Here is a 27,112-nt window from a genome sequence, read left to right as displayed (position 1 = left end):
TAGAAAATAGTTGGACTTGGTAAGAGGCCTCCCTCACCTATAAATAGATCCTTAGCCCTTTGTAAAAAAATACGAGAACTATACCATGCCAGTATTATACTGAAATATTGATAATTTCTATTATCCTCTAAAAATCCTCTAAAAATTGAAGAGATTGGAGCTTCTGTGTCTCTTCAATCATCCTTGGAGACTTCATCAACATATCAAACCAATTGATTGGTTGGGGGCCTCTAGTGTGATCAAAGAATCAAGTAATTTAGGAGGTAAAGTGTGGATTATTGTCTTTTTCTTAAATCTCCAATGTTTCTCTTCTCAACCCCTCTCAATCTTGAGAAGGATTAATTTAAATGGCTTTTGAATACTATTGAAATTCTTTAATGTATTGTAATGAAGAAAGACATAGATTTCCATTTATGCTTAATTGATAATGGTTTTTAAGAATTTCTCTCTCTCCCCCAAAGAATGGTCGTTCCTATGACCTATTCTAAATTCGAATGAAGCTTCTCATGAAGCATTTCTCTAATCTAAAAGTAATTCCTATGCTTGTTTAATTGGAGGCCAAAATAATATCTTTTTAATAGTTTTATGCTATTTAATTTATGGTAAAATTAAGAATCAATCCTCAATTGGATAATGATTTAATTAGTGGTTATTCTAATCACATGAATAATACTAAACTTTATTCTTTCAAATTTATTAAGAATTATCAGTAATAGCAGAGCGGAGCTATGGCAGAATTTTTGAAAAATAAACACATAAATCATTTTCATTTATATTATGAAAAGAGGACTTCCTACCATATTCTAGGATTAATCATCCTAGATTAATTGAATGATTCTCATTATAATCATCAAAAATTTAATTTTTAGGTTTATACATAAATAGTTAAATACGAAAAAGAGGAATTTCTAGTAATCCATTTTTATGTTAAAAGAGTAATCCCCATGACAATGAAAATCCATGTATTCCAATGAAATAAGAGAAAAATTGTGATGCTAAAATAATGTAGATTTTATTAAAAAAAATTAAAGAAGAATTCTAGTTAAATTTATCTTTTTGTAAAGATAAGTTTAAATGATGAAAGAGAAATTCCCACCATATTGGAATTCAAATATTTAAATGACAAAACTATAATTTCTAGTGTAAAGGAATTAATTGAGATTTTTATTTATATTTAAAGAGAAGATTTGGTTAAATTTATCTTTTTACTTAGATAAGTTTAAATGGTCAAAGAAGAATTCCTTTTACATTTGGAATTCCATCATTTAGATGAGAAAAGAGAAATTCGTAGCATATTGGAATTAATGAGTATTGTGTTTAAATTCAAAGATGAATTTTAGATAAATTTATTTTATCTATGAGAAATATTTAAATGTTAAAAGAGGAATTCCTATGACATTTAGAATTCCATGATTTAGATGGGAAAAGAGAAATTCCTAGCATACTGAATTAATGGGTATTTTATTTTAGATGAAATTACTTTATGAGAAATATTTGATATGATAAAAGAGGAGTACCCATGACATTGGAATGCAATTAATTAAATACAAAAAGAGGAATTCCCATGGTATTTGAGATCCAAGAAATTAAATGAGAAGAAGAGGAATTTTTAGTATAATTCAGTTTATGATTAACCCTTATCCTAGCTTGTACATACAAACCTTAATAGAGAGCTTTCATGGCTTTCCATCAAAGCTTTCTATTAAGGTTCCATGTAAAAGCTAGGGTTAGGGTTAAGCTTCAATAAGAAGGGGAAAAAAACAATTCAATAAGTTTTGTATATGATGCAAAAGCTTTCATTAATATTTCTATTGAGATTAGGGTTTTGTATATGCTTTCTATTAGGGTTAAGATTATGATAACTAATACTTTTTTTTCTTTATTTGGTTTGATTTTGTAGGTTATCCACTCATACAAGCCTCATAAGGCAAGAGATCTCTCTCTTTCATGTTTCCTCTCTTATGCTTTTACATGTTATAGGGTTTGTAAGTTTTAGGTTTTTAAGATTAGGGTTTGTTATCTTCTCTCCCCTCTATGGATAGCCATGCTTCTCTCAAGAGGTGACTATATGCATGAGCCTCATGCATGAGGCTAGTGCATAAAGCTTATGCATTACCCCTATGCATAAACCTCATGCATGAGACTTATGCATGAGGCTTGTACATAAGGTTTATGCATGAGGCTTATGAATAAGCCACATGCATAAGACTTATGAATAAATCCTCATGCATAAGTCTCCTGGTGTAGGGCTCCTTCTTTGCTACTGCCATCACCTTTAATGGTTCTTCCTACAAATGCACTGTCTCTCTTTTACTTGCCATCAAATTTCTCCCCATAGCGCCTACGTAGTGCCCTTATTGTTTTCACTTAATTACTCTCATTGCTACATCACTCTCATACTTTACTTACTACCATCATTATAACACATTGGGGGCATAGGAGCATTTCAGTGGCATTTTGGAAGGGGGAATCCCAAGGATTTTAATGCTACGAGCAGTAAAAAAACGGTATTAAACAGTGTAAAAATGTTGCTACATTTTATCTCTACTCAGAAGAGCTTTTTTGCAGCAAAAAATGCTACTACACTATGAAAAAAATGTTGCTTAGCAACATGGCCTAGAAAAAGTACTCCTACCTTTTTTGTCGCTGTGTCGATTTTATTATTTGAATGTCCTAACTGTGATACCTTGAGTTTTTTCAAGTTTGTCTAATCCATCACTTCTACCTCTCCTACCCTATCCTCGTGAAGCTCATGCAAGATATGTCTTCTATTTTCATTTATCTCCTATGCAAACAAGCTTTCCATGAAAGCTTTCTTTTGAGTATTTTCCTTCTCTTTCCTCTCTTTGAAGTTTTTCTTTTCTTTTTTTTGCCTTCTCAAAGCGTAACCCTAACCCTAGCTTGTACATACAAAACTTAATAGAGAGCTTTCATGGCTCTCAATCAAAGCTTTCTATTAAGGTTTCATGTAAAAGCTAGGGTTAGGGTTAAGCTTCAATAAGAAGGGAAAAAAACAATTCAATAAGTTTTGTATGTGATGTAAAAGCTTTCATTAATATTTCTATTGAGATTAGGGTTTTGTATATGCTTTCTATTAGGGTTAAGATTATGATAACTAATACTTTTTTTTCTTTATTTGGTTTGATTATGTAGGTTATCCACTCATACAAGCCTCATAAGGCAAGAAATCTCTCTCTTTTTTGTTTCCTCTCTTATGCTTTTACATGTTATAGGGTTTGTAAGTTTTAGGTTTTTAAGATTAAGGTTTGTTATTTTCTCTCCCCTCTATGGATAGCCATGCTTCTCTCAAGAGGTGACTATATGCATGAGCCTCATGCATGAGGCTAGTGCATAAAGCTTATGCATTACCCCTATGCATAAACCTCATGCATGAGACTTATGCATGAGGCTTGTACATAAGGTTTATGGATGAGGCTTATGAATAAGCCACATGCATGAGACTTGTGAATAAATCCTCATGCATAAGTCTCGTGTATAAAGCTTATGCATGTAAAAAGATTATGATTGTTGTGACAATTGATTAGTAAACAAAAAAAAGTATAAATGCATAAAAATCATTATTATGATCACCCACGCTTGTTTCTCTCAAAAGATATCCATGAGTTACCACATGGGATTTTCACTTATCAAATGCTGTAAAGTGCAAAAGTGCCATTGTACCAATTAGAGGGCACAATAATACATCATCTCGGTCAGGAGTACAAGAGGTAAATAAATTAATAATGGTTAATCGCTTCTCCTAAGAACTTCTCGAGTAAGGCATATAAACATACATACTTTCACACACACACGCACGAGTGTATGCATGTTGTCAGAGGAAGTAGGGACCGGGGGGAGGGGGCATGCATCGGTGAGGCACAAGCATGACTCATGAGAGAAACCAAAGAAGGGAGAAGAATAAACTTTTGAGGAGGTTTCCAATCGTATCGAATTATTCACTATGTATAGATAATTTCTCAAAGAATAAATAGGCACATAAAAAGTTTATGATTGACAATTGATTAGTAAACAAAAAAAGGTGTAGAAAACACATCGAGGCCCAAAAATCATTATTATAATCACCCACGCTTGTTTCTCTCAAAGGTATCCAAGAGTTACCACATGGGAATTTGATTTATCAAATGCAACAAGCACAAAAGCGTCGTCGTCATCGCAGCTAGAGGGTACAAATATAGTGCATCATCTCGAGATGAGGAGTATAAAAGATAAAGCAATTAACAATGGACAATGGCTTGTCCTAAGAACTACTTGAGTAAGGTGCTTTCATTATATTGTTGGGCTGCATAGTTCAAGGTTGCTTTGTAGAGAGGTAGACCTTTTGTATAGTAGTTCATGATATATTCCCCAAATGCAACTTCTCTGAAGAAGGGTGGATTTTCCTTAGTGCACAATGCAGGAATGGGGGCAACTTTGGCTTCCTCGCGAGGACCAAAGAAAGCAGCTAGGGAGATTCTTGGCCTATCCCTGTTAACTACGGCTCTATGCTCCACGCTTTTGTACTTGGCATTGGTCAAGATCTACACCGGAGTAAGGCATTAAGCAGTAGAGAAACAGAAAAACCGTTTGCTAAAATGATACGAATAAAGATTAAGTCACCATATTGCTCACCTCAACTTGGTCTGCTAAGTTGATGACAAAGGCATTATGGATGGGTTTAACGTCTACCCATTTGTCTTCCTTCTTTATCTGGAGACCACCCACCTCGTCCTGGAGGAGGAGCGTGATACTATTGATATCGGAGTGAGCGCTTTGCCCAAACACCAGGTCGGGGTCCGGGCAAGGTGGGTAGAAGTTGCACACCAACACGTACCGCTGTAGCCCGGGCATTCCCCCACGTCGCACGTGCTCTTTGCTAAGTCCCAAGCTCTCAAATATGGCCTCGTATAGAAGGTTGGCCAGGCTCTCAGTCTCCGCCTGATATTGCAGGACCTCCTCCCTGCACACCCCCTCGGATTGGGTTAGGCTACCATAGATACAATGTGACTAAGTGCCCAAATATGGAAGAAAGCGAGTTCGCTACTTGAAGTAGTATTGAAGGATGGATTAATGTAACAGCTCACCTAGCTAAAGATTAAGCTAATTGAGATGCAAGGCTTAGGACATCATTGAGGCGTCTAATTTATAGCTGGCGTAAAATGGCTATGCGCATCCACACCTGATCACTTCGGGGGTTAAGGGGAAGCCGTTGCAGATACCCGGACGGCGTCGGATAACCAGAGCATCCTTCCAGTCGCAGGTGGCGCCCGTGCCCGTGGCAAAGGCCACGGGCGCGTGGGCATCCTCAAACGGGAGTTGGTTCTTTTCTTCGATAGGCAGCTCGTAGAACTTCTTCATAGCCTTCATGATCTTCTCTGTGTCCACGCCATGGTTAATCACCTGCGCCCATGCCATAATAAGCAGCATTACACACTTATAATGGTGGACGGAAAAACCATTAAGGATAATCTCAGGAACTGCCACGCGAACCTGGAAGAAGCCCCACTGTTCCGATGCACGACCAACCTGGTCAACGATATCCGCCCACCGCGTCTTGTAGTGTGAAAGGTCCACTACGGGGACTTCGAGGTCTGCATACTCGTCCGCGGAGGGACGCTCGTGGGCCGGCCTTACGTAAGAGGCTGGCACCTCTCTAACGCCGTGATCCAGCATGGCTTTGACACCCTTCAACTGGCCATTGGGCTCAATATTATTGGTGCTTGTGGTCGAGGAGGTGATGGGAGCCATGATTCCTAGCTGGCTTTGGCAATCTTCTCTTGTTTCACCCGATTCAATCACCCTTCTCTTGAGCCGATTCAATCACCTTTTATAGATATGATCGTGGCCACGGCATTGCTTTTAATTTATTATAATCACCCACGCTTGTATCTGTCACCCACTTTTCAAATGTGCAATTAAGCACAAAAGTTTCACGACCCCTCATCTCTTACGTACGTCGATTCAATCACCCTTTCTAGATGTCGTGGCAGCGTTCTCATTGTCTCTATTATTGATTGAATCGGAAATGCGCTTCACCACACAACTTCACATCGCACGGTCTACACTGGGCGATGCCAGATTGGCCCTATCAGTGCTACAGAAACATTTTCAGCTTCGCCTAATTGTTTCAGCTCTACTCTGCCATTAGCGTCTAAATCGAGGTCGGTGAAATATTTTTTTCGAACATTAGTACTCGAGCACTCATGAATTGACCTCAGTTATTTCATCAACACGACGCTGGAGAATCCAAATGTACGTACTGTGGGAATCCAAATGTACGTACTGTGGTGTCTCAGCTTTGCTCTGCCATTGGCGTTCTTGGCTCCCAGTTACCAGTGAAAAAGGATTTGTCAAGAAGAAAGTAATTCATTCTGAAGCATGTAGAAAAAAAAAAAAACCATTCTTTAATTGATTCGTGAAATGTTTCTTTTTGAACACTAGTACTCTACACGGAAAAACCGAGGTTTAATGTTCAAATTTGAAAATAAAACCTGCTAATTTTAAGGCATTTTAGTTAAATTTTTTTGCTTCAAACCTAAAACAATTTCAATAAAAACCTTTTAAAATTTCAAGTTGAAGGTTTTTGTATCGCTTAACCAAAATGTTTTCTATTCATCAACACGAGAGAACCGGAGACGCCCAACGAGGCACACATGCTTACTTCACTTCAAATCTAGCACTTTCTAAATTCTAAGTCTCTCTATTTATTACTTGAGTTACTGTTTATGTAATTAAGCACTGTAATAATTGTTTGGAAAATAGAACTCCATAATCGTCTTTTTTGGATTTCTTTTTCATCACTTTTGTGAGGTGCCTATTTACTCGAATGGCACAAATTGCATAAACTAAATTGATATAATAGAAATCACGGTCACATCATCATAACAACAGCAAACAGATCACCATTAAGGGTGCATTGAAGAAATAGACAAGGTACGAACGTAAATGGAAAAGCGACCATAGGCACCTTTATAGACGTGTTTTGACAACGTGCTTTAAAATGTTGTGGGCGCATTTATAATCGCGTCTACAGACGCATCTATAAGCGCGTCTATACAGATGTATAGCTGCATTTTCTACACATGCAATTGCATTTTTTGCGCAGGCAGCTCTCTGGCGTAAGGCTTTGCTTCCTTGTACATAGAGGAATCAAGATTAGCAAAGATATCTACATAAAAACTTAAATTAAAGATAGATATGCACAAAAAGATTTGTGAACACACTTCAGATATTGATTAAAGAAGATGAGAAATTACATTTTATATCTAAAAATTCCTCCATACATGATCGTAGCCACATAAGGCTTGAATAAAAACATAGATACATAAAGAAGATGAAAAATTTTATCTTGTATCCAAGAAATTATCCATACTACACGATGGTAGCCACATGAGGCTTGAAAAACAAACATAGTTGCATAAACCAAAACTATACATGAAGAAAAACTACAAGAAAAACTACTCGGAGGAGTCATCACTCTCTGGGTCATCTTGTCCACCTGTACCTACACAAAGAGAAGATATATATAAATAAAAATATAAAGTATTATAAAAATCGAAACATGTTTTGTAAATAAAATAAAAAGTATTACTTGCATTGATGTTCTCCTTGCTCGATTGTATTGTTCGTCGGAGATGATCCCTTCATCATGAAGGTAATCCCATGTATCTCCTCTACTGTGGGCGATGATGGTAGCCAATCTCAAAGACATGAAGTTATACTATACATATAAACTTAGCCTCCCATGATGCACGACCTCTAGATCGGAAGTGCAATGATCCATATCGCTCCATTTGTGTTCGCCGTCGCGCTTCTCTTTGTTTGCTGGTTCACTACTCCTTCTTGGCTTTCCTCCACTCACCCCTATGAGCAGTAAATGGCTTGCCGTGTCCATTTTGACTGGCATCTATTCGGGCTTTCTCCTCCTTTGCATGTCTCCTTACTAGAGACCTCCTATTCTTAAGTATGTCTTTGATTTTGTGTTGCGTCCATCTGCTGTTAAACCTTTAGTTGTGAGGATTAGGATACTTTTTGTGGACAGCTTTAATGCAATCATCTATAAGGCTCTCCCTTTGCTGCAAGGGAGAGCCTTGTAGATGCAATCATCTACAAGGCTCTCCCTTTGCTGCTTAAAATGTATAAAGCAGTCTTTATAGTGTGCAAAAACTACTTGGCAGCACAAGTAGTTTACCACGTCCTTCCCACGAGAGTCATCAACTATTCCGCCCACATTTATGATATCATAATATGATATATCACCATGATGTGGTGGTGACTCTGAAGAACTATCCCCACCCCCAAAGCACTGCCCTAGGCATTCTCTATCTCCTCTACCTCCACTCTCAGTGCTAGTGCAGTGTGGGCAGGCCTTACGTAAGAGGCTGGCACCTCTCTAACGCCGTGATCCAGCATGGCTTTGACACCCTTCAATTGGCCATTGCACGCAATATTGCTGCTTGTGGTCGAGGAGGCGGAGGAGGTAGTGGGAGCCATGATTCCTAGCTGGCTTTGGCAATCTTCTCTTGTTTCACCCGATTCAATCACCCTTCTCTTGAGCCGATTCAATCACCCTTCTCTGGAGCCGATTCAATCACCTTTTATAGATATCGTGGCCACAGCGTTCCAATGGCATTGCTTTTAATTTATTATAATCACCCACGCTTGTATCTGTCAAAAGGTATCCACTTTTCAAATGTGCAAAGCACAAAAGTTTCACGACCCTTCATCTCTTACATCGATTCAATCACCCTTTATAGATGTCGTGGCAGCGTTCTCATGGATTCGTGTCTCTATTATTGATTGAATCGCAAATGCGCTTCACCACACAACTTCACATCGCACGGTCTACACTGTGCGATGCCAGATTGGTGTTCTTCGCCCTATCAGTGCTACAGAAACATTTTCAGCTTCGCCTAATTGTTTCAGCTCTGCTCTGCCATTGGCGTCTAAATCGAGGTCGGTGAAATGTTTCTTTCGAACATTAGTACTCGAGCACTCATGAATTGACCACAATTATTTCACAAGGAACTTTTGGTGGTTCCCTATATAGTGAACTTCACCATATATAGGAAATTTTGAGAGATTTATATCTAGGTAATTCAATTTCTTCTATAGGAAGTATGGGCCAATATCTAGATAATTAAATTTCCTATATAGAGAGTATGAGCCAATATCTAGGTAATTCAATGTACTACTATATACACAATATGGGCCAATATCTAGGTAATTCAATTTCCTATATAGAGAATAAATAAGAAATATAGGCTATTATCTAGATAATACAATTTTCTATATAGAGAATGGATTGCCTATGTAGAGAATTGAACCACAAATGAGTAAATGGTTATTTAAAAAAATTGGTTATTTTGAAAAAATTGGTTACTTTGAAACTTTTATACTTAATATTCAAGCATCAATATTATTACAAATTGAAATACTTAAATTCTCCTCTCTCTCTCTTTCTCTCTCTCTCTCTCTCTCTCTCTCTCACACACACACACACACACACACAACACACACACACACATACAAAAAAAAAACTCAATGTAACATACGTGAAAATGTAGGTATGTCCTCTCATCTTATATCAAAAAGTAAGAGAATGATTTTACCAATACTAGCATGCCCATATTCAAGCTAAACGGCCATCTACCTTAGAAACTAAGGTTTTCTCTCTCCTCATCAAACAGATAGATATTCTCTCTCTCTCCCTCTCATACGTAATCCAAAATCTTAGATTATTATCTCTCTCTAATGTGTCACAGCACTAATTAATGATTATAGTAAGGTTTTACACCTTAGCTAAAACATCTCCCTCTCTCCCTCTCTTAGTGTGTTCATGTCCATCTCTTTTTCTCACTCTGTGTTAAACGTCTCTTAGAATGTAAATTTAAAAAAAACAATGTATACAGTAGCCTTTCTCTCTCTTTGACTAGGTCATTGCCCAACGAGAAAATACTACACACACTACTAGAGGTTTAGGGCATAGTGACGTTAGAATACCAACGCAAATGTCGAATGTCGGTATGCCCGTCTCCTAAACTTGGAGGCGAAAAGTCGGGCGGGTAATTTTCAAAAGTTCGTATACCAACGCATATACCAACGTGTATACCGATGCATATACCGACCCATATACTGACGCATATACCGACGAATATACCGACGTGTATACCGACGCCCGTAAGTTTTTTACATCCGAGAACCTATTGTTCTCTGTTTTGCACGGCGTCGAATGGCATCCAGAGAAGGTATGCGTCCGTCCATCTCCTTCAAGCTTTCGTCTTTTTACATTCATTGTTGTTGTTGTTGTTGTTGTGTGTGTGTGTGTGTGTGTGGAGAGACTTAGTGAAATGTGTGTGTAGATCTCCCTTTCTCTCTCTCTCCTTGGACTGTTTGCCTCTCCCCATCTCCTCATCTCCTCATCTTCTTATGGTGTTTTGCCTCTCCCCATCTCCTCATCTTCTTATGGCATTTTGCCTCTCCTTATTTCCTCATCTTCTTATGTGTGTGTGTGTGTGTGTGTGTGTGGAGAGATTAAGGCAAATGAAGATTAGGTTAAATGTGTGATGTGTGTGTATATCTCATTCTTCTCTCTCCATCCTTCTTCTTACCTTCTTAATTATGTATGGAGAAGATTTGTATGTGTGTGTTGTGAGAGATGTAGAGAGTGAGAGAGCTTGTGTATATGAATCTATTACTAATGTATGCAATGTGTGTGTAGGTTTGTTTCTTCCACGTGTGTCCTTCCTTGCAGATCTGCTTCAAACACGCACTATCCAATCCACATTTGAGAGGTAAGCATATTACCAATTATGTTGTTTTATTAATATTACTTCTCTTTTTGTTCTCAATTTGTAATTTTGAATAGAAATTGAGTATGCAAGCTTGTTGTTTTATACACATATATGCTAATATTAGCATATATGTGAGTGCATACGAAATTAATGTATGTGCTTATTTGTCTTTATACACACACACACACACTTTGAAAGAGAGAGAGAGAGGGAGAGAGATTTTCTTTCTGGCGCATACCCAAGGCGTTTCGGTCTCTTTTTCGACTTGAAATCTAATGTCTAAGACATGCATGTGAACGCTATGTCTATATGTATATACTCTAATGTAATTGCCTAAAGCACATATCCATAAGCTAATGTATATGCCTAAACATTGCTAATGTATACTTGATCTCCCTCAACGGCTGGGGAAAAGAAGCCCGTTTGATGCTTTAAAAGTTATTTTTAAAATCTCCCTCAACGGCCAGCTGGGGAAAAGAAGCCCGTTTGATGCTTTTTTAAAAATTTTTAAAATCTCCCTCAACGGTTGGGGAAAAGAAGCCCGTTTCACGCTTTAAATGTTATTTTTAAAATCTCCCTCACGGTTGGGGAAAAGAAGCCCTATTTTATGGTTTACATAATGCTTTGTGTAATGCATAATGATTTGCATTTAATGAGCTACATATACATGTTATCCTGCTAGATGAAGCCTCTCACTCTTGAAGAGAGAATAGCGTGTCCATGCATGCGATGTAAGTACCAAATCTTTCGAAAACGAAGGATTTGCAACCAGCATATTCATGACGCTGGCATATTTCCAACGGAGCGCTTACAAAATTTACGGTTTCAATCGTACAACCAAGCAAGTGTGCAGTCGCATCTTGATAACATTGCGCCTATGAATTCTCGTCCCCAACAAAGGATGAGAATATCGAAGGAGGGAGTGACAGATGGAGCTCAATTAACAGCACCCGAGGGAATGGAAAAAGGTCAGGAAATGGAAGAAGGTCCAATGGAGGAAATGTTGGATGCCTTCATCGAGCAACAAGAAGCTCTCTTCGAGGAGCATGAACATGAAGATCATCAACCACGACATTCTCAACGGTCAAATTATGAACCAAAGGAAGAGGCCATGCGTAAACTTGCACGCCTTCCACTATACAATGGTGCCAAGATATCTGTATTGCGTGCATCTCTTACGATGCTAAATTTACAGTCAATTTTTGGATGGTCTAATACAAGTGTCACTGAACTCTTCAAGTAAGGGATTTTTGGAGATTACACCTAATGTTGAAATGATAAATTTTCAACTTGTATTTGACTAAATCTTAATAGTAACGATCAGATATTGCCATACTTGCAGGCTTTTGAAAAGACCAGATATTGCCCCTCGGCAAACGAGATGCCTCCATCTCGTGCAGATGCCAAGAAGTTATTGAAATCCATAGGCATGGATTGCAATAATATTCATGCTTGTCGCAATGATTGTTGCCTCTTCCGTAATGAATATGAGCATTTGCAAGAATGTCCCCATTGTGGCTCTAAGAGATACAGAGAAGATGTTCAGGGGGAAGCTCTCCCGGTAAAGGTTCTTAGGCACTTTCTAATCATCCCAAGAATAAAAAGCATGTTCAGGTGCAAATCTATAGCAAGCTTGATGACATGGCATGCCACAACTCAATCCATAGATGAAGTGATGCGTGTGCTTGCTGATTCACCCGCATGGAGACACATTGAAGAGAAATGGCCAGCTTTTAGGGAAGATCCTCGTAACCTCCGTCTTGGCCTAGCAATGGATGGTGTAAACCCTTTTGGTTTAAGGAGCTTTTCATAGAGCACATGGCCTGTTTGCCTTGTGAATTATAATCTTCCGCCATGGTTAGCAATAAAGAAAGGTCATTTGTTGCTCTCATTAATAGTTCCAGGAAAGTACAAGGTGAAGAACATGGATGTATATTTGGCACCACACTTATTGATGAGTTACGCACCTTGTGGAACAGAATTGAAGTGAAGGACATGTCAAAGCAGCAGAGTGGCCAAAGACTTGCAACTGTGCAAGGTATTCTCATGTGGACAATGCATGATTGGCCTGGCTATGGTGAATGCCCAGGTTTGTCTATATCGGGTTACAATGCATGTCCTATATGTGGTCCTTGACTTGATTCAAGATACTCAAAAGCATTACAAAAGAATGTCTACCAAGGACATGTTAGGTATCTTCCAGAAATTCATGAATTGCGGGATGGTAATCTAGGAAAGGTGCTACTTCCAAGAGCCCCATGGGTTTTTAGTAAGATGGAGGAACAACAAGTGAAGAGGACAATTTCAGAGTTTCGGACTCCTACAGGTTGTATGCATTGCTTGAAAAGTGCATTTACAAAGGATGATGATCTTAGTGGCCTCAAGAGTCATGATTGGCACAAGTTTCTACAATTTGTGCTACCCATAGCAATAAAAGATTGCCTCACTGAAGACATTAGAGCTGCTATCTATAAGATTAGCACATTGGTGCGTTGGATTTCTTCAAAAGAGATAAAGAGAGACACTTTGGAGACAGCGCGTTTAAACTCCATAGAGGCAGCGCGTTTAAACTCCATAGAGGCAGTCTGCATGGTAGAGAAGTTTTTCCCTACAAGTTTATTAACAATCCAGATGCATCTACTAGTTCATGTTGTAGATGAGGTTGTAGTTGCTGGAACAGTCCATTCAAGATGGATGTTCTTTTTAGAGAGGTTTATGAAGACATTAAAGGGATTTGTTCGCCAAATGGCTCGCCCGGAGGGTAGTATGTCAGAAGGGTGGCTGATACAAGAGTCCCTTGTTTACATCACTGAATATTTAAGTTCTTCAGATCCAGAGATACCTCGACTATGGTCTCAAGAGTCTAACAGGCGAGTCATTGGTGAGGAACCTCAAGGCCAAGGCATTAAGAGAAAGATGGATAACAATTTGAGGAAAAAAATCAACAAATTTTGCATCTTGAACTCTCATGTAATGGAGAAGTGGATTGAGACATATGAAGCTCTCAAGCGACAGCGAGTACAAGATCATTTAAGTTTCAGAAGAAATCGCACTACAAGAAATCTCCCATATCCAGAAGGTATGCAAGCTCTTCCGGACTTTCCCACAGGTAGATGGCTAGAAGCTACAATTTTAGAAGCCAAACATGCTGGTTTAACTATAACAGAGGAGGAGGAGGAGCTTACAAAAGGATGCGATTGGCATGTAAGTGTTTAAGCTCTACATGTCTCTCTTTTTTTTCTCTACATGTCTCAGTTTCCATCAACAATCTTTATGTGCTATTTGTAGTATCACAAACATGGGGCGTTTTGGTCACATGGACGTCATTTTCGAGTAGAACGAATAGACCAAAGAAGAGCAACCTTTGATTGTGGTGTCACAGCACAGTTTGTTCAAGAAAGTCGTGCAAGTGCAAGTGATGATAACACAATTACTGGAATGCTTGATTACTTTGGAACCATTCAAGTCATATTAAAGGTCGGCTTCAGAAGTTTTGAGTTGTTTATCTTTGATGTGAAGTGGTTCAAGGTAATCACAAATGGGCCACATGCAACTGTACGTAGAGACAAGAGTGGCCTCATCCAAGTGGACTCCACAAAGGTATGGACCGATCAGCAAGATACTTTTGTGCGCCCAAAGCATTGTGAGCAGGTTGTCTTTAAAGCGGATCCAAAAGATCCACGTTGGCTATTTGTGGTTCAAGTCGCCCCCCGTAGTAGTAAGCAAATTTTTGAAGAATTTGAGCTACAACAGGGTGATGTGGATTCACAGGGTGGTGGGGAGCAGCAAGAACAAGCCGATATCAACAATGAAGAGGAGCAAGCAAATGAAGAGGAGCGACTAGAGCAAGATCCAAATGAAGAGGTGCAAACCAATGAAGCTGGAAAACCTGTTGAGGAAGAAGACATAGATGATGAGGACATCCTTCATCAAGGGACTTTTAATGATGATGAGGATGCTGAAATGTACATAGACATAGATCTTTTTGGGGCTACTGATCTTAATGAGGATGATAGAATAGATAATGATTTTTAAAATGATGTATCTTAATGATTATGCAAATAGTTATGACATATTTGTAATGATTTTATGACATTGAAGGTGCAAAGTGATATGGTTTACCATTGTTGTTTAGGAAGTTAATGTTTGTCATATGGTCCTTTCATTGTTTACCATTGTTAATGTTTACCGTCATAATCACTAGTGCAGGTGCAAATTGATATGGTTTTATCATTGTTGTTTATCATTGTTAATGTTTGTCATATGGTTCTTTCATTGTTTACCATATAATTTTTATTTCGCACAAGTTTGTCATATGGTTTTTTGTCCAACAGGCCATGGGTGATGACTCACCGCCGCTCGACTACAGTCCCGATTTCTCATTTAACCCTACACCGCAGGGCATGAGTCCCCAGCAGTTATATGGTTTTCTCTCGTCCATGACTCTAGAGCAGAGAGCCATGGCTCAGACTTATTGGGGTTCTGGAGCAGGGACATCTGCCTCACCATCTGGCTTCACGGACGACGGCAGTTCCCACACCCGTAGGTATGACAGAAGCTCCCACACCTCATACCACATAGCCTTCCACTCCTCTTACAGCTCGATCTACCACCTCTTCACATAGATGTCGCTCACGTAGTAGGTCTTCGGGGAGGTTGTTGTGGTGGTAGTGCCACAGATGCTGTGACACCACCACCACCTGAGCGTCGTCCTTCGCTCTCATCTGTTGATAGCACACCCATAGGTTCACCTTCCACTCCCCGGCGTCCACACATGACCATGACATTAGCAAGATATACACAATTAGGGATGAGGCATCTATAATGAATAGTGCAGGGAAGGCAATGAAGACCAGGGATTTAATATTCACGTGATCACAAGATTTTTTGTGATAATAACACATGTGAACAAGTTATTCACATGTTCTCATGTTACCGTTCACAAAATAACAGGTCACTTGCCATTTGGGAACCTCTTAAAAGCTTGGCTACACATGGGAATAAGCTATTCACATGTTCTCATTCACCTTATCTCATCCATTCACATGCTATTCCCATTTAACAGCTTTTTCTAGGTTGATCCTGATAATGGGACTTTTTCTAAATTTCTACCAATTGCTTGGCCTAATTAAAGTTCTTTTTCTCGAAGACTATTTCCATATTCATTCATAATTTCTCAAATGAAATATATTCAATATTCCTCTTTTGAATAAAAGAATTCATGGGATTTACAAAATTCAATTCTATCCATATTTTTACTTTTGATAAATAATCATAAATTGAATTATACTAAAAAATCCTCTTCTTCTCATTTAATTTCTTGGATCTCAAATACCATGGGAGTTCCTCTTTTTGTATTTATTTAATTGCATTCCAATGTCATGGGTATTCCTCTTTTATCATCAAATATTTCTCATAAAGTAATTTCATTTAAAATAAAATACCCATTAATTTAATATGCTAGGAATTTCTCTTTTTCCATCTAAATGATTGAATTCCAAATGTCATAGGAATTCCTCTTTTAACGAGGTATCACTGGATCCAACATTGTCCTCCATCTCAACAAATAACCTATTCAACCAAGCATATAACAATGAATACACAAATGAAAAAACAACAAATCACTCACGTATAACAAAACATACATTAGCAGACAAAGTACTTCGAAACTATCTTGACAAATACAAAAGATTATCACATAACACAAAACTACTTCAAACTATCTTGCAAGGTCTTACTACAAAGCTACTTCGAAACTATCATGCACATTGCACCTCCAATGAAGGATGCCTTTTGTACCCAATTAAGGATACTTTACACAATCAAAGATCTATGCTTGCCCAATACTCTAGTATAGGACAATAGACCTTCTCTAACATTCACAAAGAAAATCAAAGATCTATGCTTGCCCAATACTCTAGTATAGGACAATAGACCCTTGTCTACTCTAAACTATATCAAGTATCAAGAACCAGTACAAGCCCCTAAGCAGGACTCTTGGCTCCATCAAACCATTCATAAAGCAGAATGAGGTAGATTACGTACGTGGCTCAAATGCAAAGCTGAATGACTCCAAATTTGTCCCTAAATCTCCGCAAGTATTAGCTACGAACCACACCCTGCCCCCAGTTCAAAGAACTAAGGACGAGTGGCTCAATAGCCTTAGGAGTGCCTATAAGGAAAGATGACAGTCCCTAAGATAAGGACGTTCTTCCCAAGAGGACACTTCTAGCAACTCGAGAGCTCTACAAGTACTTTGAGGAGAGATATCACGCCCCCAAAACAAGGACTATCTCCCCAAAAGTTGTACGATGGGTGTCGGGCAGTGTTTATATACAGAATAGTACCCCGCCGGTGTTCTTTATTTTTCCCGACGGGCCCGCCGAGCTTTTATCTTTCCCGGCGGGCCCGCCGGGATAAATAGTTTTCCCGGCAGGCCCGTCGGGAAAGATAAAAGCCCGGAGGTGTTACGGGACTAGTGGGTTCTGGCAGGTCATTGCTCAGGTCATGTGAATGATCACAAGTTTTAATATGTTAACAATAGGTTTTGTTAACGTGATCACGAAATTGTGAAGACGTTAATGAAATCCCTGCTAGGAACAATGGGCCCTCCTGAGTGCTTGGTGGAGTACATATGCCATCCACAGTGGGAATGTTAGCAATCGTAGGGGTGTGGATGTGCAAAGATTATACAAGTCAAAGAAAGTTGGATGCTCTTTCGTGGATCATGACGATGACAGTAAGAAAGTTTGCACAATGTTCATAAGGGACATGTTCCCGACACTAGGACTAATTTGTATCATTTGCCTATTCATCCACGGTCTTTGCTCTCTTCTCTAAGCCTCAAGGGGCCTCCTCACACCACCATCCATGATAACATCCACAAAGAAATGGGGAGAGGGCATGCAACAATGCTTCCTCTATCTAAGATCCTACCCTCTCAATGGCTAACACTTATTTAAGAAAAATCCGGGCCTAACTGTTGTGTCAGTTCCATTGGATGTATGTATGCAGGGCAAGTATGTATGGACATATGCATCTATCTACATGTATGAAAGGGCATATGCATGCATGTATGTATGACTTTGTATGTACTGGCATGTGCGTGCATGCATGCATATAGTATGTATGTTTGTCTATGTATTTACGTATGTGTGCACGCATGCATATCCGTATGTATGTATGTATGCATGCATATCCGTATGTATGTATGTATGCATGCATGCTCTAAGAGCACACAACTGTAGACATTGGAAACAAGCGCTTGCTTCACCTAAAGAAGTATCTTACCTGTGCGAGAGTCTCGGAGACTGCCATGTGCCATGTACTCATAGACAAGGATTTGATCCCCTTCTAACCAAACTGAGACAAGATTCTTGTGATGTACACGCGAGAGTGTGGTGAGAGTTGCACGTTTCCCATGCGAACCTGTATTACCCTCAGATTTTGGGGCAGTTTTCCAATAAGAAATTGAGTGAATCGCACTTGGATCTTTAGCCCATTTCTGCGTGTTCTCTTCCCTAGCCATGCATCACTATGCTAATACCAACAAAAAACAACCATTATTATCAAATCTTGATCATATCTAAGATACATATTAAAAACAAAGTTTACCTTGGGGCATGGTTTGCAGACTTTTGGTGCAAGGAAAGATGCCACAGAAGGGTAAGGGATAGATCCCAAATAGGTAAACTTTAATTGATAACCATGCTTATATGTTGCTCTCGCCTACTAAGAACAGAGAAGAACAGTAGTAAAGGGGGCTGTTGTGCTATTCTCATAAACAAAACCACGAGCGAAGGCAATCGAAAGCTCGTGATTGATTGGCTCTCGGTGGTACACCTTATAATGCTAGAGACAACAAATCCCTGACCAATCACATCCCAAAAGTATGCATGTCCCATACCATGCACTCCAAGTCACCTAGCGAATGGACTATCCAATCAGTGGTTGGGAGGCCCCTCTCCCAAAGTCTGTCTCCCAGAGAAACTCAGCCTCAACCCAACTATCTATAACCCAATAACCTGGTTCACAACTGTTCAGCCTCAATGCTAGCCTTGTTATGACCAAACAATAAGGAGCCTTAAGCACATCAGGGTTCTTATTTACAAGGAAGCTCTGATAGATTCTATTTGGACCCTATGATTGGAAACTCATTTGATCAACCAAATTATCATGTATATCCAATACCTACTTTTTACATCTACTCAAATGGGTCTTCTCAATTTGGTGAGTCTAATCTGGTGAATGATGAGATTCATGGTGAAAATTTTGATGGTATGAAGAGCATTCTTTCAAGAAAATGCATTACTTGTAAAAATTGTGCAAAGAGGGGATGTACCTAGCACAACTCTATTTTATTAACCTGCACAAAAGGGGGGCATACCGGCCAACACAAAGAGAGGCCACGACAACGCTCCTCGATGACACCCTTGCTTTGTGTCTTCTTATGCTTGGAGTTTTTGGCTACCTTGGTAGTGGTGGGGACCCCACATATGTAGTGGGACCCGTTTTGCGAGAGCTCGATGGTGGTCTTCATCGTTGTAGCTTGCCAAAGGGCCTGTTCCGTTGCATCAAGTAGGAGTACTTGGACTTGTGGTCCAAATTCGAGAGGGCAGATCGCTTCCACGCCCAAAAATCCTTTGCAGAGAGCAGGCCCTACCACCACGCCGCAGCCACCCCTACCCTGCTCCAATCCGCGGGGCTGATGCCATCAAGGATGCCATAGCAAGCTATGCAAGTGATCTCTTTGTGCACATAAAGAGGCACTCGATCTCCATAAGCCTTGTTAGCCATGACCCCATATTCATCAAGAACGCCCTTCAGTCCTTCTTCTGCTATGTCCTTTGATCATCTCGAGATTTTATAAATCCTTAGGGCCAATCTAGGTCCTTATTCTTAAAGTCATCTTAGGTCTTAGATCACAATCATCTCTAGTAATCTCTTTGTTGTCTCTTGCTTGAGCCAATAAGAGCTCCTACTATATGACCTTACCTATACGATCTTTACAGTTGAATTCAAAGATGGATTTCATTATGGTGAGATGAAGACAAGGGCTTTGATGGGTGCAAGTAGTGTAGAAGAGGGTGAGTGGTGATATGGGAATTCCAAAGAGTTTGGATGGGCCATCATCAATGGCTAATCATGGCTATAGCTCACGTACGTGAAGGGATGTGTGCACATGATGACCCTTCAAGCATCATCCATCTCGGTGCCTAAAGGTGAAGCTTTCGGTTGCCTACAAGTGAAGCTCTCTCTTGATTGTAAGTAAAGCTTTGTGGTTCACATATATGTGTCTCTTGATGTTGATGGTGAGCACAACAACCTGTATACTAATCTCTCGGTTCTTCAAAAATCGAACCCGAAAAAACTTCCCTCGCCCAGAAACCACGGGCGAGTCCTCCAAGATATTTGTACTCTAACGTAGTCATGGTCATTATTGACCAATTTGATCCGATCAAACCTGTGAGTAACTTGGTCAAATCAAGGAAGATACTTGCACTTGGATCATAGGAACGCTTTTTTCCCAAATCAAACCGAGGCTAGTCAAGACCTCGGCCGACCTTGCTACGCAAGACGTCCTCTATTGACTCTCGGCCAGCTGTTGCAACTTTATCAACTAGGTCTCCACGACCTCGTTCACAAGATGGTCAAAATGCTTCCCCAGCATTTTTGACATAAAACAGTCATTTAAAAACAGGTCATAAATACAGTTCCTATAATGAACTCTCATCTTTCACATTGTTCCACATCCGTCCACATTATTTAATCCATATCCAATTCATATGTATACCCATTCTCATCCCATCACATAATTGTTCCACATCCGTCCACATTATTTAATCCATATCCAATTCATATGTATACCCATTCTCATCCAATCACATCATTTTCCATCTCATCACATGTTTCCTCATTTACATCTCATCCACTCGCATCAACCCATATTCACATCCCATCACACCTCATTATTTCACATCTATCTCAATTTACATCACATCTCATCTCATTCATTTCACATCTCATCTCTTTCATTCTTATCCCGATTCACATCACATCACTTCTCATTTATTCACTCACAGCGACATCACATCCTTTCACATACACATCCACATCCATTCTTCCACATACACATCCACATTCATTCTTCCTCATACACATCCGCATTCATTCTTCCTCATACACATCCACATTCATTCCTATACACATCCACATTCATTCTTCCACATACACATCCACATCCATTCTTCTACATACACATCCACATTCATTCCTATACACATACACATCCACATCCGTTCTTCCTGTCATACTCATCCACATTCATTCTTCCAAATCCACATTCATTCCTCCACATACACACCCCCATCCATTCTACCACATTCATTCTTCCTCCTTCACATCTTATCACATCCTATCACATCCCATACACCTATTATCACATCCATTCTTATCTTATCGCATCCTGTTTACATATTATCACATCCCATATACATCCTGTCGCATCCTATTTTCACCTTATCTCATCCATTCACATGGTATTCCCATTTAATAGCTTTTTCTAGGTTGATCCTGATAGTGGAACTTTTTCTAAATTTCTGTCAATTGCTTGGCCTAATTAAAGGTTCTTTTTCTCAACGACTATTTCCATATTCATTCACAATTTCTCAAATGAATTATATTCAATATTCCTCTTTTGAATAAAAGAATTCATGGGATTTACAAAAATCAATTCTACCCATATTTCCACTTTTGATAAATAATCATAAATTAAATTATACCAAAAATTTCTCTTCTTCTCATTTAATTTCTTGGATCTCAAATACCATGGGAATTCCTCTTTTTGCATTTAATTAATTGCATTCCAATGTCATGGGTATTCCTCTTTTATCATCAAATATTTCTCATAAAGTAATTTCATCTAAAATAAAATACCCATTAATTCAATATGCTAGGAATTTCTCTTTTCCCATCTGAATGATGGAAATCTAAATTTTATACGAATTCCTTTTTTAACATTTAAATATTTCTCATAGATAAAATAAATTTATCAAAAATTCATCTTTGAATTTATATACAATACTCATTAATTCCAATATGCTAGGAATTTCTCTTTTCCCATCTAAATGATGGAATTCCAAATGTCATAGGAATTTCTCTTTTACCACTTAAACTTATCTAAGTAAAAAGATAAATTTAACTAAATATTCTCTTAAAATTTAAATAAAAATCTCCATTAATTCCTTTACACTAGGAATTACACTTTTCTCATTTAAATATTTGAATTCCAATATGGTGGGAATTCCTCTTTCATCATTTAAGCTTATCTATACAAAAAGATAAATTTAACTAGAATCCTTCTTTAATTTCTTAAATAAAATATACATTATTTTAGCATCACAATTTTTCTCTTGGTTGATTGAAATACATGGATTTCTATTGTCATGGGGATTACTCTTTTAACATAAAAATGGATTACTAGAAATTTCTCTTTTTCGTATATTACTATTTATGTATAAAGCTAAAAATTAATTTTTCCATGATTATAATGAGAATCACTCAATTAATCTAGAATGATTAATCCTAGAATATGGTAGGAAGTCCTCTTTTCATAGAATAAATGAAAATGATTTATTTTTCAAAAATTTTACCATAGCTCCGTTGCTATTACTGATAATTCTCAATAAATTTGAAAGAATAAAGTTTAGTATTATTCATGTGATTATAATAACCACTAATTGGATCATTATCTAATTATGGATTGATTCTTAATTTTACCATAAATTAAATAGCATAAAACTATTAAAAAGACATTATTTTGACCTCCAATTAGACAAGCATAGAAATTACTTTTAGATTAGAGAAATGCTTCATGAGAAGCTTCATTCGAATTGAGAATAGGTCATAGGAATGACCATTCTTTGGAGGAGAGAGAGAAATGCTTAAAAACCATTATAAATTAAGCATAAATGGAAATTTATGTGTTTCTCCATTATAATACATTAAAGAACTTCAATAGTATTCAAAAGCCATTCAAATTAATGCTTCTCAAGCTTGAGCTCGGGGTTGAGAAGAGAAACATTTGGAGATTTAAGAAAAAGAAGACAATAATCCACACTTTATCTCCTAAATCACTTGATTCTTTGATCACAGTAGAGGCCCCCAACCAATCAATTGGTTTGGTATGTTGATGAAATCTCCAAGGAAGATTGAAGAGAGAGAGCAGCTCCAATCTCTTCAATTTTTAGAGGATTTTAAGAGGATAATAGAAATTATCATTATTTGAGTATAATACTGGCATGGTATAGTTCTCATATTTTTTTACAAAGGGCTAAGGATCTATTTATAGGTGAGAGAGGCCTCTAACCAAGTCCAACTATTTTCTAAAATTTTCTAGGTTCAGTTTGGGTGAATTTGGACAAGATTTGGACCTAGTTTGCTCCCTTTTGATTTGTTTTGTTCTAGGAGAGAGGAGAGATAAAATATCACAATATTTTTTAGTTTAAAACTCCACCACACATGTGAAATAGGCACCTCCTTGAAGAGCTCCCTTCTCCTTACCAAGGTGTCAAAATTGAATCATTATACCTAAAATATCTTATTTTTTTAGTAGTACTCATAGTTTTTTACTAATAAACCTTGTCCTTAGTCAACTCTTCATCTTCTGTGAGCATTTACTCATTTTTGGGGGTTTTTCTTTTATAAATTAGATTTATCTCCTCCCCACACTTGGATTGATCTAATTGGCCCATATAGGAACCTTAATTGGACCATAATCCAAAAATTTCTTAAAATCTAGACCCTTAGTCTAAGGTCCTTTATACTCTTTTTTAATTAATTGCAAATAAAAATTGGAAAGTCCTTTTTGAATTTCTGTTTCAGGGAAAACCATTTTAGATACTAGGAGGATTTTTATATCAAAAAATATCTCAATTTTTGATTATCTCTCTCTAGACATTTTCTCTCTCTAAGCCAAAACAGGGTAAAACATAATCTTTCTTTTATTTCCAAGAGGGGAATAATTACAAGATCAGAAGGGGAGGTTCTTAAACCTTTACACCTCAAAAGCTAGAGGGAGGAATCTTACAATGCTACTAGTAGTACTAGACACTAGGAGGATTTTCATATCAAAAAATATCTCAATTTTGGATTATCTCTCTCTAGACATTTTCTCTCTCTAAGCCAAAACAGGGTAAAACATAATCTTTCTTTTATTTCCAAGAGGGGAATAATTACAAGATCAGAAGGGGAGGTTCTTAAACCTTTACACCTCAAAAGCTAGAGGGAGGAATCTTACAATGCTACTAGTAGTACTAGACACTAGGAGGATTTTCATATCAAAAAATATCTCAATTTTGGATTATCTCTCTCTAGATATTTTCTCTCTCTAAGCCAAAACAGGGTAAAACATAATCTTTCTTTTATTTCCAAGAGGGGAATAATTACAAGATGAGAAGGGGAGATTCTTAAACTTTTACACCTCAAAAGCTGGAGAGAGGAATCTTACAATGCTACTAGTAGTACTAGAAAGCAGCCTCGTGATCTCGATAGCACAGAATTGTCAACAGTGAGACGAGCACGAGTAGCAGGAGGTTCCTCCACCATGTGAAGGATAAAATGTTCCACCTCCACGAGGGCAACGTGTGGGAAGAACTCCCTCCCAATATGGGTCTCCTTCCAACACGAGAGGAAGTCCAAGTAGCAAGCAGAGGACAAGGAGGCTCTACAAGTGAGGAGAGCATGGCTAGTACTTTATATTTACAAGCACCACTAGAGATGCATGTAGTAGAACCTCCACCACAACCTCGCCATGGTCGCCCAACAGACACGACTGGAAGAAGGCTCCTCTTCCTCCAAGGCCTCAGAACCCAAATGTGCCTCCATGTGCACCAAGGAGGAGGAGGAAATATGGAGTCAAAGCACTCCAAGAGATACGCAGATTTTAAAAATCTATGGATCTCCTTATTTCCAAGGCACCTTTCACACATATTGTAAAAGAAATCCGATATAGTTACTCTCAAGACTATTGTGTGCAAATCCTTACATTGGGAGCTTTACAAGAAGTTGCAGAAGCATTTTTGGTGACCTTTTTTTAGGATGAAAACCTCTATGCTATCCATGCCAAAAGGGATACGATAATGATGAAGGAACTTAAACTAGCTAGACTTTTGCATTGTCAAGACTTGTAACCAGCGCTGCTGCTGTGTAAGAACTTATCTTTATCAATAGAAGGCTCAAGTTTTTTTATCTTGTGTCATTTTAAGCTTGTATAGTCATGGTTTTTTATTTTGGGACACATTTTGAGATATATTTTATTTATTACTAGGTGCAAAATTGAACTCAATTGAACCATGTTTCTCATATAGCAAGTTATAAAACACATAAGTGCAATTTTTTGTAAATTCTTCTAGAGAGTTTATAGATTTATAATTTTTTTGTTCATTCTAATTGCAAAATTGAATTATGAATTTGTAACAAAACTTTTCAAAAAAATCTAGATTTTTTTTCTAAAGAATCCAAAACAATATTTAATATCCTGTACCGGCCTTCCAAGCGCTCTCCAAGGGGCCTATCCCAAAGGGTCCCAAGCTAGCACGGGGCAACCTGGGGCCAGACAAACTTGCTCCCCAAGCTTCAGGGGGGCTAGCCCAAGGGCCCCAAGCTAGCACGGGGCAACCTGGGGCCAGACAAACTTTCTCCCCAAGGTCTCTGAGGGGGCTACAAGAGCCTTGCTTGTTTGCCCCAGGTTGCCTCGTGCTGGCCTAGGGCGTTTTGGGCCCATGCAGCCCCCCGAGGCCTGGGGGAGGGCTTGGAAGGCCTATACAGGCTCAAAAGTAATGTTTAAAATTATTTAATTTTTTGGAATTGATTTCAAAAACAATTACAAAGATTTAGTTCATTAGTACAAACTCAACTAAAAAATTGAACTCACTCCATTCAACTACAAATTCATAATCAACTGCACTGTTACAAAATTCACTTCATGTAAAATTCAACTACAAAAATTAAAATTGGCCCCAACGTAGATACTTCAAAAAAGGTTATTTTTTTACCAAAACAAGGGATTACATGATAAGCATTACAATTTACATCCAAATTTTTTAGTCTTTTGATTGCTTCTTTTCAAGCGTTGCACCTTCTCTTGTTGAGGGGAAGAGTGTCTGACATGATGGAATCTACAATACAGTTAGCATCTCTCTCTCTTACAATTTTGGCAATGGGTGCATTCTTGGAGATGCTAGACAAGCACAACACTTTAGATAAGGCCTTGAGAGCAAAAAGTTGGAATCCTCCTATAGGGCTAAAAGCATTCTGGACAACCACAATGTATTTAGTTGGAATATGGCCCATGTAATGGGCCAATGCTAAGTTAGTTCCAAAGGGATCCCTTGTGCCACCCTTACTATGTGCCCAGGCATCCAACTCCATGACATGTTGCATACAAACCACATTTTAGTAATCAATCATGCCATGAATAGGAGTAAACAACTAGGGATTATTAGCTTACCGAGTGTAGTTCATTAGATGCTATCACATCTGGCTACTCAATGTTAAATGACACCTTGTGCTCCTCTAATTGTTGAGGAGTCAAATGCACCAAGCTGACTTGGGGCAAGCTAGCTTGTACTTCTTTAAATTCCTCTCCTCAAACACCTGACCTTGCTCATCTTCTTGTATTTTCCCTTGAACAAATTGGACACTCTCTAATATCGTACCATCAATTGGTACAAGTTTCTCCGTCATGTATTAAGAGGATCTATTGTCAAAAGTGGTTAATCTAGACCGATAGCAAGGAGAGACAAGCACTCATCTTGGTTTACTTTAAACATTTTTTCTAAGTCTTGCACAACAAGAAGAGAAACTACTCTCCATCTACCACTATGGAACTAATGTTAACTCGGGCATATCTGGTGCTTCCCCTATTTGATCAAACTCATTCTTTGCAGGTGGATGCATCCACAACGGCTATTGTTGTTGACCCTTCTCCACTAGCCCGTGAGGTGGTACCTTTATCTTTTCTACCTCTTCATGTTGTTGAAGAAGAACCAAGGCCAGAGCTTGCTCCACCACTTGATCAAGGAGATTGGGCTTTGGATCTACCTCCTTTCTCTTAACTAAATCAGCCAAGGCAACGTCACTAACCTCAACCTCATTATCGGACTCTTGTTCATTCAACATGAGAATGAATGTTGAGATCCATGACAAAACATTGGTGCCAAGTTTTCCCTTACCAAGGGCAACCCTTTCTTGAGTGGAGAGCACCTTAAAGTGCCCATCTTCTTGTATGCCTTGTCAGTACCTATGCAATTGCTTAGTATAGT

At 38.4% G+C, this 27,112-nt stretch overlaps 1 protein-coding gene across 1 annotated transcript; it reads right to left on the bottom strand.

The window, feature by feature from the left end:
* Window positions 1-4,055: 4,055 nt before the first annotated feature.
* On the bottom strand, window positions 4,056-5,798 carry LOC147636085 (fe(II)/2-oxoglutarate-dependent dioxygenase 4-like). The gene is made up of 4 exons (XM_086801520.1): window positions 5,488-5,798; window positions 5,177-5,397; window positions 4,630-4,957; window positions 4,056-4,538 (listed from the first exon to the last, which is right to left on the bottom strand). Exons 1-4 carry the CDS (start codon window positions 5,743-5,745, stop codon window positions 4,266-4,268), a joined length of 1,080 nt encoding a protein of 359 aa, XP_086657646.1. The 5' UTR covers window positions 5,746-5,798; the 3' UTR covers window positions 4,056-4,265.
* Window positions 5,799-27,112: the final 21,314 nt, after the last annotated feature.

The sequence above is a fragment of the Cibotium barometz genome, chromosome 8 (assembly GCF_041138505.1).
Source record: "Cibotium barometz isolate CiBa-2024 chromosome 8, ASM4113850v1, whole genome shotgun sequence".
Lineage (NCBI taxonomy): Eukaryota > Viridiplantae > Streptophyta > Polypodiopsida > Cyatheales > Cibotiaceae > Cibotium > Cibotium barometz.
The sequence above is the reverse complement of the archived record's forward strand: the minus strand, read 5'-3'. Positions and strand labels throughout refer to the sequence as shown.

What these genes read in the sequence shown, in the direction of transcription:
- LOC147636085 (XM_086801520.1), bottom strand. Translation starts at nt 5,745, where the DNA reads ATGGCTCCCATCACCTCCTCGACCACAAGCACCAATAATATTGAGCCC. An exon ending in AACAGTGGGGCTTCTTCCAG is followed by an intron (nt 5,398 to 5,487) that starts GTTCGCGTGGCA and finishes GCATGGGCGCAG; the next exon opens with GTGATTAACCATGGCGTGGA. An exon ending in ACTTAGCAGACCAAGTTGAG is followed by an intron (nt 4,539 to 4,629) that starts GTGAGCAATATG and finishes ACTCCGGTGTAG; the next exon opens with ATCTTGACCAATGCCAAGTA.